The 14,915-nt window shown below is 33.8% G+C and overlaps 2 protein-coding genes and 1 long non-coding RNA gene across 5 annotated transcripts; all 3 read left to right on the plus strand.

Moving 5' to 3' along the window:
- The first annotated feature begins 2,259 nt into the window (after positions 1 to 2,259).
- Positions 2,260 to 4,918, plus strand: LOC130742453 (transcription factor MYB41). Its single transcript, XM_057594559.1, has 3 exons — positions 2,260 to 2,506; positions 3,216 to 3,345; positions 3,928 to 4,918. Exons 1-3 carry the CDS (start codon positions 2,374 to 2,376, stop codon positions 4,757 to 4,759), a joined length of 1,095 nt encoding a protein of 364 aa, XP_057450542.1. The 5' UTR covers positions 2,260 to 2,373; the 3' UTR covers positions 4,760 to 4,918.
- Positions 4,919 to 8,021: 3,103 nt separating this feature from the next.
- LOC130742817 (GDSL esterase/lipase At5g45910-like) lies at positions 8,022 to 9,788 on the plus strand. Its single transcript, XM_057594920.1, has 5 exons — positions 8,022 to 8,256; positions 8,578 to 8,766; positions 8,863 to 9,008; positions 9,153 to 9,426; positions 9,547 to 9,788. The coding sequence occupies exons 1-5, from the start codon at positions 8,022 to 8,024 to the stop codon at positions 9,786 to 9,788; spliced, it is 1,086 nt and encodes a 361-aa protein (XP_057450903.1).
- A 1,458-nt stretch (positions 9,789 to 11,246) lies between these two features.
- Positions 11,247 to 14,915, plus strand: LOC130749701 (uncharacterized). Of its 3 annotated transcripts, XR_009023032.1 has the most exons (5): positions 11,247 to 11,649; positions 12,149 to 12,245; positions 12,582 to 13,318; positions 14,141 to 14,185; positions 14,435 to 14,915. It is a non-coding gene; the product is annotated as an uncharacterized LOC130749701 (long non-coding RNA). The 3 variants fall into 3 exon arrangements; XR_009023031.1 differs by having other exon boundaries at positions 12,582 to 14,185; XR_009023030.1 differs by having other exon boundaries at positions 12,582 to 14,915.

Consider the following 14,915-nt stretch of genomic DNA (forward strand, 5'->3'; position numbering starts at 1 on the left):
GAAGGGACTGCGAGTATGCGACTTTCAAATTTGAATTAAATCAAATATTTTTAGTCGATGCCACCCAAAAGCAGTCAAACATTGATGTAATTTTTGTCTTGGGTCGTTTTTTTTTTATAAGCAAAGGATTGTATTAAAAGGGGTATAAGGGTACACAAACCCTTAATACAAGAGAAAATTCTAAAAAAAATTACAGACCAGAGAACAGCAAAATAAATAAAAGTCATCAACTAAAAACAACTAAGAAACATCAAAATTATCCCTCATAATGAGAATTTCATGGTTCAACGGAGGTGCATCTATCAGACACAACGACTCTGTAGGAGTAGAGGCTCCTCTCCTGGCTAGCCAATCCGCCGGCTTGTTGCACTCCCTACTGACACAAACCAATGCAATTCTCCACTACTGATGTAATAGAGCTTGAATCTTCTCCAGGATGGGAAAGAAACGCAGACTCTCCTCATCATCCAAAGAGCGCAATAGCTCGCCATAGTTGATGTTGAATATCACGTCACGGAAACCTCGATCCCAAACTAACGCCAGTCATGTCCTCAGAGCTAGAGCTTCATATAGAAGAGCGTTACCCCCTTCCTGGAATGCATTGGAATCCCACCACCCACTGGCACTGGGCGTCGCGCACAACTCCACCGTAGCCCATCCAATCACCATCAAGACCAAAACTTCCATCAACACACATACTGACACAACCAGCTGGCGGCAGAGTCCACCGCGGGCACAACCAAGCTCCATCATCAATTCCACTGCCGCTATCCAGGAACTGAATCACTTCATCATGCTCATGACAAATGAAATTCATTTAATTAACCAATTAAGGGCATCAAATAATCAACAAATAAACACTTCTTAATTAGAATATTATAAGGAAAGATGCGTCCTCACTAACAGCAATTGCTTTTGGTGTAGTAGTAAGCGCTTGATCCAATAAGTGGTATCAGAGCAAGGTCACGAGTTCGAATCTCTCGGCTAACACTGGGAGAGATTGTTGGATTTATTAATTCAGCGTCACCATTTGGACTTGATGAGCTTAACATCCCACCCCATGACGCTTAACATCGCAGACCCTTGAATACTTTGTACAAAGCAATTACCTTTGGTATAGTGGTAAGCGCTTGATCCAATAAGATCTAAATCGTTTTTTTTTTTAAAAACTATATGGTAGGGTTGAGTTTGATAAATAAGGGGAAAGGAAATGAAATATAACATATGAATTTCGTTCTTTATTTATCTTGTTTTTAAGATGAAATTGAACATGACGTAAGGCTCCCGTAAGGAGACACTTACATTCCGTGAAAAAAGGTGAAACGGAAAAGAACGAAACATACTCTTAAAACTTTTACATATATAGTTAAAAATGATCATAACTTATATTTGTAATTTTTTGTATTCAAACTGTTTAAAATCATTTTCTAAGCAATTACAAACCAGTCAATTGCTTTCAACTTTAAAATATGTTTGAAATAAAAAGTTATGATAAAGAGTGTGTTTGTTTCACCTTAAAAAAAATTAGATTTTTGCTTGGTCGACTGTTTGATATTTAAAAGTGAATGGAACGGAATGGAACTCGATGACACAAATTCCATCAGATACCACTCAATTTCTTTATTTTTGTTTCCCTCAAATTTGAAAGGAATGGGATGGAGCAAAAAAGTTTTGAACCATAAAAATTATAAAATGACTGATTTACCCTTCTTAACTCCACGTTTTTACTAACCTCTTCTCATTTTCAGTAAAGCATGTTTGTTGGTTGCAGTGATCAGAAACTCTTACCTTTGTACCGTACTCTTTTCTTCTCCCTTCTCGTAAACCAGGTAAGAGTTTCTGATCAGTGCAACCAACAAACATGCATGCCTTACAGGAAAGGAGAAGAGGTTAGTAAAAACGTGGAGTTAATGAGGGTAAATCAGTCATTTTATATTTTTAATGGTACTTCTTACATACAAGATTATCACTATTGTCAGTTTGTTTGTTCAAAGCTGTAACACACATGTTTATTCATGATTCTAATTCTAATTATAAGGTTAATTTGTCAGCTTCTAAACCCTGTCAATGTGAGTGAGTGCAACTTTATAAATTTTCTTCAAATTAAGACACGTCTACTAAGTAAAAAACATAGAGTGAAAGGACGGTACCGAACTCCATTGACTTGATCATGTTCCTTAGGTAGATTGCCTTCTACTTCGCTCTCTACTATTTATATACGCATTCTCTCGCTTATTATTCTACAGCTAGCAACCTTTTCCTATATTTTCGTGTTTTCTTCTCTCTAATTTTCTGAGACACAAAATTAAGCACTCCATATTTAATTTCATCAAAGCCCTTATTGAGAATCCCAATTTGGTGCACTTTTTCATCATGGCCAAGTCGAATTCTGGTGAAAAGAATGGAGTGAAGAAAGGTCCATGGACTCCAGAGGAAGATCAGAAACTCGTCGATTACATTCAGAAACATGGGCATGGGAAATGGAGAACCCTTCCCAAGAATGCAGGTACAAACTTTGTGCTAGGCTGCTAGCTATTTCTGGCCTTCTCATGAAAGCCACTTCAATTAATCATTAAGAAATTTGTACATGTTTTGGAAATTTTGTGCATATGTTCGGATACACGTTGAAAAATTACAGTGAAATTAAAATCATGGCGAATAGTCGCAATAGTTTAAAAAAATTGCTTCCTTCCATCTGATTGTACGTTTGCTCTAGTTTCTTACCAAAAATCAAGACATACACTTGTATAAATAATTTTGGAGTCAAAATTTATGAAGTTTCTAGTAGCTTGTAAGCTTCAAAATTATTTCTGAGAAAATAAAGGTTGATGCAAACATGTTATGGTGATGAGTTTTTTTGAAAGCAGAAGGATATATAATATATATAGTGTTGAGAAATAACTCATTCTCAACATGAGTACAGTAACCTAGCTAACAGCCCAAACTGCTGATAAAACCTGCGACTGTAGTGCCTAGCCCACTAAAAAGGTCCCCATTGAAATTGAGAAAACGGTAACCAGTTCAACCAACATGATGATGAGTTTGTTTACTTTCATTACTAATTAGTTGTTTTTCTCTTCTCATAATACACTCAAGCACACATATTCTTCTATGTACAAAGTTCCTACACATATATATGTATTATAGTAGCAGTTAATTATCATAAATATTCTTAATTTGTGCTTGCTTTAATTTCCATCGTTTACAAATAATAGGACTTAAAAGATGTGGAAAGAGTTGCCGGCTTCGCTGGGCTAACTATTTGAGGCCAGATATAAAGAGGGGGAAATTCTCTTTAGAAGAAGAAGAAGCCATCATCCAATTACACAGTGTATTGGGTAACAAGTAAGTGATAAAGCTAATATCTTTTTTCCTCATGTATGTAACAAAAAAAAAAAGTAACAAAAAAAAGTGATAAAGCCAATATGATTCATTTCAAATTTCAATACCCCCCACCCTCCTATTTTGCTTATCCGATCCTCACTTTTTGTTAGGTAGGTACATGCGTTTTCCTCATTCACTTTAAAAATACATTAAAAGGGAATCTTTTCTTGAAATTTCCACATATGCTATGCACAATCGCCAACTAATTCAAAGACCTCAAATTAATTGAAGCATTGAAATCTATTTTATACTAGTTTGAATGGTACAGCTAAGAAACATTGCAAAGTCAATGGCTATCAAACTTAATTTTCTTTTGTCACTTTATGTAGCGTGGAAATTATAGGTCATGAGGATGAAGTATTTATTCCTCCACAAATCATACTTTTACTACTGATATTTAATACATGTTATTTATAATATGTTTCTCAACTATCAAAATTAATTTGTAAATGATTTTTTTTTTTTAATTTGTGAATCCAATTTTTCTTAATTGATGAAACTTTTACTATATCTAAATGGAAATTTTGTGTACGTTATGCACAGATGGTCTACAATTGCTGCCAACTTGCAGGGAAGAACAGACAATGAGATCAAGAATTATTGGAACACCCACATCAAAAAAAAGCTTTTGAAGATGGGGCTTGATCCAGTGACTCACACTCCACGCCTTGATGTCCTACAATTAGCTTCCATTCTAAACTCATCTTTATACAATAATTCAGCCCAGTTTAACAACCCTGGTCTTTTTGGAATGGAAAGGGTAGTGAATCCAAGCCAGCTTCAGCTACTAAATTTAGTCACCACTCTTCTATCATGTCAAAATACAAACCAAGATGTTTGGAATACTAATAATTACCAGCAAAATCAACTTGGTGGGAGCACACAATGGCAACATCAAACACAATGCTCCCAACCAATGCAGCTTGATAATTCTATCCATGCCTTCCAACCAAACCAGGTCAATGAAGAAAACCATTGTACTACATCTAATCCATTGCATATATTGGAACCACCCCAGCTCATGAAAACCAACTTAGAGCATCAAATATCTCCAATTGCTAGTCCTTTTAACCATCAAAACTCAATGCAAAATTTGTTGCAGTACAATGGAGGTTTCACATCGAATCGAAAACGGCCTGAACCATCATCAGCTACACAATCTTTCTCTTCGCTTTTATGTAATAGCGAGGGAATGCCGAATTTCAATTTAAGCTCACTTTTATCTTCCACGCCTTCATCTTCTAGCCCTAGTACCTTGAATTCATCATCTTCCACAACATTTGTCAAAGGAACCAATGAAGATGAAAGAGACACTTACGGCAACATGTTCATGTATAACATTTCAAATGGCTTGAATGACTCTGGACTTTTGTGATTGAACTTGGTTGCAAGTTGGGCCGGCTGTAATATGAGTTTGGTTATTCAGTTTAGACTATTCCGTTTGTATTAACATGCATGAGTTTATTATTTATCAACAATACCTTTTTTTTTCCTTTTTCTAAACATCTTTATCAACAACACCTTATTAGAGAGTTTTTTTTTGTCAAAACTTATTAGAGAGTTTTCAAAAGTAATAGGCTTAATTGCACTTTTGTTCCTTGATGTAACACCATTGTGCAAAACTAATCTCCTTTGCTTAAAACGAGCGCTTTTAGTCCTACTTGTTTTTTACGTGAGCGATTTTGATCCTTCCGTCAATCTGTCGTTAAAAAATTAACGGAGTTTGCTGATGTAGACTCATTATTTGACGTGGCAGGTCATATCAGTAGCCATGTAGATAAATAATTAATAAAACTATTTCCAAGTAACTAATTTAAAAATAATAAAACAAAACCTTAAAAAAAAAAACTTATCTCCCTGAAGTTCTCCATCCCTGCCTCACTCTTCCACACTCTCTCTCCATCCTCCTCCTTCTTCTTCTTGCATACTAGTCATTGTAAGAACGCTCTTACCATGCGAATATCGTGAATTGATATGATATACTCCCCCCGTCCCTAATTATAAGCTAAAGTTGTAAAATCATGCTTATTAAGAAAGTCTTAATTGATGCATTATTTTTTAAAAAATGGTACAATCTTTCATATTTACCCCTATTTAAGTGGGTAGTAATAGGATGAAAGATAATAAAAGTGAGTTTAAATTTCAAATTTTTGAAATTGGAAAACCAATAAATGCAAGGATAAATATGGAAAAAATATTACCTTTTGCATAGTTAGTTTATTTTTAATAACTAAACATAATTCTCAATTGTAGCTTATAATTAGGGACGGAGAAAGTATTAATTTGGGGGGGGGGGAAGGTTAATAATTTCATTAATGGTGATGGTGTGAGAAACTATCTTGGCCCACGTACAGCGATTTACAACCAATATTCGAAGGTTGTTTGTTAATTGATATCACGGGCTTAAAAGCCCAAACAAGTTCTCCAAAGTGGGAGAGTACAAGGGGCCTGGGCCCAAAGCTAAACTAGAGAGAAAAACGATAAAAAAAACCACATAATTAGATTGCTCGGGTATGGCATAAGCCCGTTTATATTTAGATTTTATTATGGGTTAAGGTTGGGCCATTTGAGCCTAAGCCTCAAATCACACAATTAATCATGGCCTAGAGTCTTTGGACAACAAAAATACTACCAACACTCTTTTTCAATAATATTTTCAATGCCCCTCAAAAAAAAAATTCAATACTTTGTCATTGATTGGTTAAAATTAAAGTAAGTGACAGAGTGTGAAGGAAATTCACATTGATATATTGCTATGGTGTGTTGGGAGAATTCCATAATCTGATTTGTTCTCTCCTGTGCTCTCCTTTGTTCTATAAGCCCATGAGATATGTTCTTATAAGAGGTATTCAGAGAGGTATTTCGAGACTGCATAGGTATGAGACTATACAGTTGAGGAGAGCATAAAAGATTTGATTGGTACTACTCATAACAACAAGATGCATCTTCTTTTCGGGAGTCCAACTCATAAAAACTCCATGGTTAAGTGTGTTTGCCTTGGAGCAATATTGAGATGGGTGACTTCATGGGAAGTTTTCCCGGGAAGCGTGTAAGTGAGGACAAAGCGCGTTGAAAAGACTCGTGTTGTTACCGTGAAGCCAGTCGTCAGATCGGGATGTTATATGAGCTACCCACCCCACCCATCCCTTAGCTATGTGAAACTACAAATTAAATTACTAGAGTAGATTCTTTAGCCCTATGTACCCAATCAATGGATTAATAGCTAAAAAATAAAATCAATAATAACTAAATTTTCTCTTATCCCTGTGATAGTGGAAATTTGAATCGACTTCTTCCAAAATCCTGATCCAAACCAATTTCAAATTGAAAATGAACAAGATAGGTAGCCCCACATGTATTTGGCTGCAAACAAGCATGAGAAAAAGATTCATGGAGAAAAATGATGAGAAAGGGATTCGTGGAGAAAAATTTAAAACTCATGCTTATGATGAATCATAACATAATCATAAAATCAACAACATCGCCGAGCACGGGGTATAGCTACACATGATTAAAACGAAATAGGAGCAAAGAAGAAATGACAAATGACCATGGCCATGATTTGGGAAGATATCTTAAACCCTACCAAAGCTCCAAGCCTCCAAAGTTTCCTCAAAGCATTTCCCAAGTGTAGATGAGTAAATGAATGAATAGGATCCCTAAAAATTGAGTTTCAAGTGTTTAAAACATGATTGTTGTAAACACGGTGCTATCGTGCCATAACTCTCGATATGACCGTACAATACTGAATGCATATTTACTTCTCCTCATATATTTTCTCACCAATCCAATTGCTTAGAATGAAGTTCCATGTTTTGTAAACATCATATGAAAATTTCATCGGGATACATCCGTGAACGAATACAATGTATCAATTATGCTGTGACAACTTTGAAGTATTCTAACTTTATGGTGTTGGGAGTATTATTATTCCAACGTTTAGCTACCGCTCTTCAAGAAAAGCACAAAAAGTTGGTAAAAAAATTATGTTGAACAACATAAATACACCTAAATTACAAAAATAACTAAATGAAGGAAAGTTAAATAGAAACCTATGATTAAAATAAAACACTAAGAGAATCACCCGAAAAAAGACCCAAAATACACCATATTGTGTCTAATAAGGCTAGATAGGTTAAATTTCTTGCTTTTCTTCACAATTCTTTAATTTTTTGTTTGCTATTTTTTTCTTTAGGTAGTTTTATGGGCTTTAGGATTTTTTTGGCTCGATGTTGTTTAGCTTGTCGCTTTGTTTTGTCATATTTTCCTTTTTTTCACTCCTGAGTTTTTACTCAACCTTTTTTTGGTAAAATATATTTCTTTTAATTTTTTTTTATCTAAATATAGGAGCTACGTTCCCACAACAATAGCTATACTAACAAAATGACACAAGATATTATTTGGAGTAACAAATCATTATTGAAGGATTCTCCTATGTTGGAAAGCATTAGTTAAACACGCATTATCCCAACTATATAAGAACAAAAATAGATAAACCATTTCAAAATTAGAATACACTTGTATAACAAGACAACAAGTGGTTAATTGTTGCGACAATATATAAAGCTGATAAATTTCAATGCCAAACACAAATATTAAAATTTTTCTTTAAGCTTTTTCTATCTAACATGAACATCATGAAGATTATGAATCTCTTTAGCATCACATGCACATGTTTTCTCCTTGGAAGTGTTGTTTCTAATGGAAATCCTCTCCCGTATGAAGCTATCTTTAACTTTGGTGACTCTATAAGTGACACTGGGAATGCAGCAACATTCGGTAAATTACCTGATGATAGTCCTTATGGATCAACCTACTTTAAACATCCATCTGGGCGCTTGTCGAATGGCCGATTGATCATAGATTTCATAGGTACTTTGGAAACCCTAATTTTTCTTTCAAAGTAGCTGAAATATAATTTCTTAGGATGAAATGAAGAAAAAGTGAGAGAAACTTTAGCTACAATATTTTTTCTAATATTTTTATATTATTGTAAAAAATTCATGTGTTTACTTCTAAATATGAAATTGGTCACTTGATGTAAATTTATAATATACAAATATAAATTTTACTCACTAATAAAAGTTGTGTTAAAATAATATTTTTAAAATCACTTATCATGAGTTAGTTAGACTGAACAATCATACTTTTTTAATTTAAGAATATGTTCACATGTCATAATTTTAATTGTAGCTGAGGCATATGGGCTGCCATTTTTGCCGGCCTATCTAAATCTCACCAAAGACCAAGACATCAAGAAAGGTGTAAATTTTGCTTTTGCGGGTTCAACTGCGCTCCCCGGAGTATTTATGGATAAATCGTTGAGCGTTCAATTTGGATGGTTTAAGAAATTGAAATCATCCCTCTGTAAGAGTAAAGAAGGTAAGTTTTACCAGAACTCCATGAAATTCTTATTTGTCAGATACATGAAATTTTATGTATTCAATAATAACTCATGTGTGCTTTATTTTATGACAGAGTGCAATAGCTACTTCAAAAAATCATTATTTCTAGTGGGAGAGATTGGCGGGAATGATGTGATTGCGCTCCTCTCACATAAAAATATCTCAAAACTTCGAGAAATAGTTCCCTCAATTGTTGAAACGATTACAAATATCACAACTGTATGTAATATTAAACTAAAGTACTCAAAAGTCATTTCAATTTTACTAATCAACCTTTAGTCATAAATATGATTGACATGACCATAATCATTCATATAGGTAACAAGAATATCATTTCATTCTTTGTTTTTCTCTATTTTATAGGAATTAATAGAAGAGGGAGCAGTCGAGCTAGCTTTGCCAGGGAACTTCCCCATTGAGTGTAATGCTGGCGTTTTGACAATCGTTAATATTACTAACAAAGACGATTATGATCAGTTTGGGTGCTCTATAGCTTACAATGCTTTCATCAAGTACTTTAATGGACAACTCAAACAAGCGATAGAGACATTAAGAAAGAAGTATCCTCAGGCGAAGATAATGTATTTAGACTACTACAATGATGCCAAACGTTTATTTCAAGCACCTCAACAATTTGGTGCGTTGTGATTTTATTTTCTTTTACTAGAATATAACAACAAGTACATGTGATTAAGGATTTACTCTGATTTATTCATGTCAAACTCATGTGATCATCTTATGTCTTTGAATGTTGCAGGTCTTACTACTGATAGGAATGTGGCTTTGAAAGCATGTTGTGGAGGAGGAGGACCATATAATGTTAATTTAAATGTAAGTTGTGGATCTCCTAACGCAACAATTTGCTCTGACGTTTCAAAACGTATAAATTGGGATGGAGCCCACTTTACAGAAGCGGCTAATAAACAGTTGGCAAAGGGGCTTGTTGAAGGACCTTTTGTATACCCGCCTCTTAAATCTCCTCTCGTCAAGATATCTTAGATTGATGGCACAACCACTAATGAATGCTTTCTCACGATGATTTCATAACAAGATTTGACTCTGGTTCTATGAGAAGAAGTCTAAACAATTGCTGTACCTTGAAACACAACAATAAAAAGATGAAGTTTTTGTGTTCATGTGAGTGTTAAGTAAATTAAATGTTAATTTTCCATCACTCTAGAAATGCTCTTGGTGTAGTTTAAATTCCATCTCTAAAATATGAATTTTATTAAATTTGTTATGTAGAAATATAAGTTAAGTAAAATAAAAGAACTAATAACTTCAATATACTATCATTAAAAAACATTCTTCTTTTTTTTTGAAGAACATAAAGACTTTATTATCAATCTATCATTAATTGGTATTTTTATATTTTTCATATCAATTACGGCAGAAATGGGTCATATGATGTCATAATTCACCGACAGAACCTATTTTTCAAATTTTAAAATAGGCCGGCCTTTTTAGAAGGATTGAATTTTTTGTTAAGACTAATTGGTCCATAATTAAGTAATCAAGTAAGTACACAAATATATTTTATATGGAATCAATGAATTTTACGTTATTCTAAAAATAACAGTAAATAATTTTTGTAGATTTACTTACTTTTTGATACATGTAGATTTACTTACTGTAAGAGTAAACATTCTAAATTTTACATTATTTAAAAACTCAGTATAAATGATCTAGATCATAAATCTAACCATTGGATTGGAAGAAGGATCAAATATATTCTATTTCATATGAATTAAGATTTTTCTAAATATCATAGACATTATAATAAAGTTCATAATAGTTTGTTGGATAGAAAATGTATATGATCTAAAATCTTAGTTAAAGAAGAATTATGGTTGTTTAGTGGATTGTAACCATGGAGAAGATTGTAATATGTTTGAGTTTAATACCATATAGATTATATTTAAGTTGATAGTGTTGTTGGATTGAACATGTGACTTATGTAAATGTATATAGCTTTTAAAACCCAACAAGACCAGCTAATCCGACCACAAAATTCCAAAGTTATATGTTGGGTTCTTTATGTTGTTTCTACCGTCTCAACCAATATAATATGTTTTCTCTAGGAGCACCCCAAAGTTTTTTTTATACGCAATATAGAATGTATATTGAAGAGAAGTACAAGAGATACTTCAACCCAATATAAGGAGCACCCTGAAGTAGTATGATGAGATAATGCAAATCTTTTCATGTAGTTATTATTTGTCCAATCTGATTTTTCCAACAATACATAGTGGGGTTATGATAATATAACTTTAAAAATAACCACATTTATAAGGATTCTTGAGTTTCGTATCTACTACTTCTTATTCTTAAGTTTCAATTTCACTATTCCTTCAAGACCTCCAATCGTTGCTCGCCACGTGTCTGTTGCTTTAACCAATTTTTTATTTTTTTTGTGAGCTAAACCAAACGCCGTCGTTTTCCTTTTTCCCTCTTCGTCCCCAACCATGACGAACCCTAGATTGTTTTCGCGTGTTCTCTCCCTCTTTCTACCAACTCTAAAGTACAACTGACAGTCTTCTGATTTGTTCATCTCTTTTCATCTATATTTTCAAGCTTTCTTTTTCTTCACTTTAATCTTAGCTGTGATGTCGTGTTCAGAGAAACCCTACCCTAACCTGTTTCTCTCTCATCGCACACGTGAGGTTGCAGTGCCGCCTCCCCTCATCTCCGGATTCCATGGGGAAGTACGACCTCCACTTCTCTTCCACATCCCTTCCTCTTCAAATTTCGTCCTTTTTCCCGATTTTTCTCTTCTGCAGCGTCACTTATTCCCCCGTTCCAGCTGTGATCGACGTCACTCCGGCGCTGGCTATCACGTCGCCCGTCAACCATTACATCGGTAAGCTTTGTACCAGTTCTTCATTCATCTCAAACCCACTGTTGCTCAACACATCTCATACGTTTCTTCCTAATTTCATCCTTTATTTGAGTTTTCTATTGATTAAATGTGCTTTTGGTACTTGCTTTGCAATCATTCCCCATTTTTAGGTTGGGTTCATCAGTTTTTTATGCACCTGTCATTTCCCATTCTGATTTGAAGTTGGGATTAGGTTTTAAAATCTAGAGTTATAGGTGGATTGCTTTACACAACCTCTTCTCCTTCAAATTTTTCCTCAGATCCATTTGCCTATAAATGCTCACACAACCCTCACTCCAGCACCATTCACATAACCCTTGCTGCAGAAATTGCATTAACTATGGGTGAATCTGATTATTTGGTTGGTCAGTGTACTGACGTTCATTTAAAATATGTTTAATTTGATTTTTATACACTTTATATCTATATATAAAGATGTTTATTAGTCCATTTGATCATTCAATTTTATTTTTGCATGAAGATGTGATTGGCTTGGTAACTGGTGTTTCTGAGGAGAAGCAGTATCTGAAGTGTTCCAAAGTTACCAGGGCTATACAGATTAAACTAACATATGGCAGGTATTCATGGTCCACCTTCACCCATGTTTAAATAATGTTGTTAGACCCATATTTGAAGCTTTGCCTAATCTGGAACTTTACGTTTTTTGTAATCTTTAATATACTATCTCATTCTACTAAAAAATGAGTACTTTCACTGATCTATTCATTAATGAGTTATTTAGTTGATTATATTTAAGAACGAATTTGAGTTATGTAGAGTAGGGTGTTTTTGCTAATTCATGTCTGTGTATTCAGCTATGATTCTTTCATATTATATTCATACCAATTCAACTTTGTTCTTTACATGCTCCTCCCAAAAAAATTAAGTATTTTCTTTTTGAGCAAACTCTGCAGAACACAAAAAGTGAAGGCAAACAAGGGAAGTGTAAGCAGAAATAGCACCACTCACCAAAAACGGTAGTTGATTTAACTAGTAGGTGATTCTACTTTTCTAAAATCTGTATGAGTTGATGTGAAGTATGCTTTTGAATTTAAAATTAATAATTCTTCAGCACATAGAGCCACTAGAGTGATTTGAATTTTGAAGTGCTCTATAAATAATGTTAACATGCTCTGTGTTTGTTCGTTGCCAACTGTCACTTTCCTTCAATTTTCTGGTTGCAATTGGTATGAACAAAATGGTTTATTCATTCCCTTTATTTCTATCTGGCTCTGTTTTGCGTCAAAATTTCAAAGTACATGGATTTTTATGCAGATTTATTTGGCTTTATATTTTTATGACTTCTTTCAGGTGTTTCAAATTGTCAAATTCCAATTTCTTATACTTCTCTCACTAAATCACTATGTTGTGAGCTGGTTCTTATTGGCTCTACTAAGTACATTTTCTTTCCTCCCTACATTTTCTACCTCAAAATCAACTCTGCTATCTGCTTTAATTACTTTTGGATTTGTTATGTTTCTATTTAATATTCCTGCTAATGTCAACTTGAAGCTATTTGTTATGTTTCTATTTAATATATTCATTTGCAGCATTGGTTTCTATTATATGGCAAAGATCGCAGTAACACCTTCAATAGTTATGCACTTATGCAGAATTTGTTGTGTACAGGAAGAAAGTTTCTTGGCCCAATGTAAGTGCATTCACTTTGACTGTGTCCCAAACCTAGAGAAGATAATTGAAGAATTGATTGGAATAATTAAATAAATGAAGAAAATAATTTTATTGAATTGAGGAGAAACAAAGCAGTCTCCCCTCTAAGAATTTCCTGTTCAACAAAGAATTTACCTGATTAAGTCTCCGCTAATTAACTACCTTAACTATTTTAACCTCTCTATTTTATTCTTATATCCTATAAGACTTTGCTTGCGTATCAATATAACCATATATTCATAGTAGCAAATAGGAATGTAATGGTCTGGTAGAATTAAGGGGCTTTATATTTAACTGATTTGGAATATGTGAACATTTTGTTCTATGAACTCTTTGTCAGCAAGCATCCATTGTTGTGACCTAAAATAAATGCTTGGAATAGTTAATCCCATCATTTCATTATGAGGTGAAGTGTATGACTTAAGTATGTCTCTTAAACAGCCTCTCCCCTCTCCACTTAAGCATGAAATGGTTACTGCTTCATTTTTGTGAAAAGTAACTTAGTGCCTGAGTAAATTTAGAGTGAACTGACCTATGACAGCAGCTCAAACTCAATATAATCAAAAGAGTTTAGTCACCTTAGTTCCTAAGATGTATATATGTTGATGATGACGCGGGAAAAATTGAAACAACTTGAAACAATAGGTGAATCATCCACTGTTTGCAAAAAGTAAACAAAGCAAAATAATATCAATTGCATTCCCCCTTTTCAATGGTTTGGAATATCACAAACAAACAACAATTTTTATTTTAGTTACTTTTCAGCAAAAAGTTGATGGTTCATCCATTATGCCATTTGCAGTGTCATTTCAAGCGTTGAATCCATTCCAGTACCTCTCCTTCCATTGTAAGAGATCATCTTCATGTTCATGACAAAACTTATCGGGATCCAATGTTCTGTGAATTTTCATATAATATATTATTTTCCAAAAAGACGATATGAATTGATGACATGTGAAGTGTTTGGTTTGCAGTGATCTAGCTTGACTTGCAAAATCTTATCAAAATGTCTACCTATATGATTTTTGTCTGTTATTTCTTTTTCCACTTTTAACTATTTCTGTTCTAAAACATTTTTTACTTTGATGCTCTATAGGAGTAACGTACATATTATTCGCATTTGAAGGTGTCTATGTCTATAAGGAAGCGTGCACCATGTGCTTGGTTGTAGTAGCGACCTTTTGGCTTGATGAGGTAAAGGACCTCAGTAAATAGGAGTGATGTTCCTTCCATCAACAGCCTCATCTTATCAGATCTTTCCCATCTCTTTTCTGTATGTCTCTGAGTTTGTATCTAAGTGTTCCACTCCCCTTTTGAGTTTGTACTTTGTTGGATGAATATTTTCATATCGTGAATGAGCACTTATCATCTAATGGTAAGTAGTTTGTAGTTATGATACCGTTTGCAAAGGTGAAAGCTTTTAGTGAATACCATGTGTATTCCTTTTTGAAGTTTTGTTTGTTTTGATCTTAAATTTGTTGAAACCCATCTTTCTTATTTTAGTTCATTTTGTTTCAATAAACAATACTTATTGAGTTTGTAAAACAAATTTATTTAATGGTAATTTAGTTAACTTC

Source organism: Lotus japonicus, chromosome 3 (genome assembly GCF_012489685.1).
Source record: "Lotus japonicus ecotype B-129 chromosome 3, LjGifu_v1.2".
Taxonomy (NCBI): domain Eukaryota; kingdom Viridiplantae; phylum Streptophyta; class Magnoliopsida; order Fabales; family Fabaceae; genus Lotus; species Lotus japonicus.

Coding starts and splice junctions, on each gene's coding strand:
- LOC130742453 (XM_057594559.1), top strand. CDS start 2,374: ATGGCCAAGTCGAATTCTGGTGAAAAGAATGGAGTGAAGAAAGGTCCA. Junction 2,507..3,215: donor AACCCTTCCCAAGAATGCAG/GTACAAACTTTG, acceptor TACAAATAATAG/GACTTAAAAGATGTGGAAAG. Junction 3,346..3,927: donor CACAGTGTATTGGGTAACAA/GTAAGTGATAAA, acceptor CGTTATGCACAG/ATGGTCTACAATTGCTGCCA.
- LOC130742817 (XM_057594920.1), top strand. CDS start 8,022: ATGAAGATTATGAATCTCTTTAGCATCACATGCACATGTTTTCTCCTT. Junction 8,767..8,862: donor CCTCTGTAAGAGTAAAGAAG/GTAAGTTTTACC, acceptor ATTTTATGACAG/AGTGCAATAGCTACTTCAAA. Junction 9,427..9,546: donor TCAAGCACCTCAACAATTTG/GTGCGTTGTGAT, acceptor TGAATGTTGCAG/GTCTTACTACTGATAGGAAT.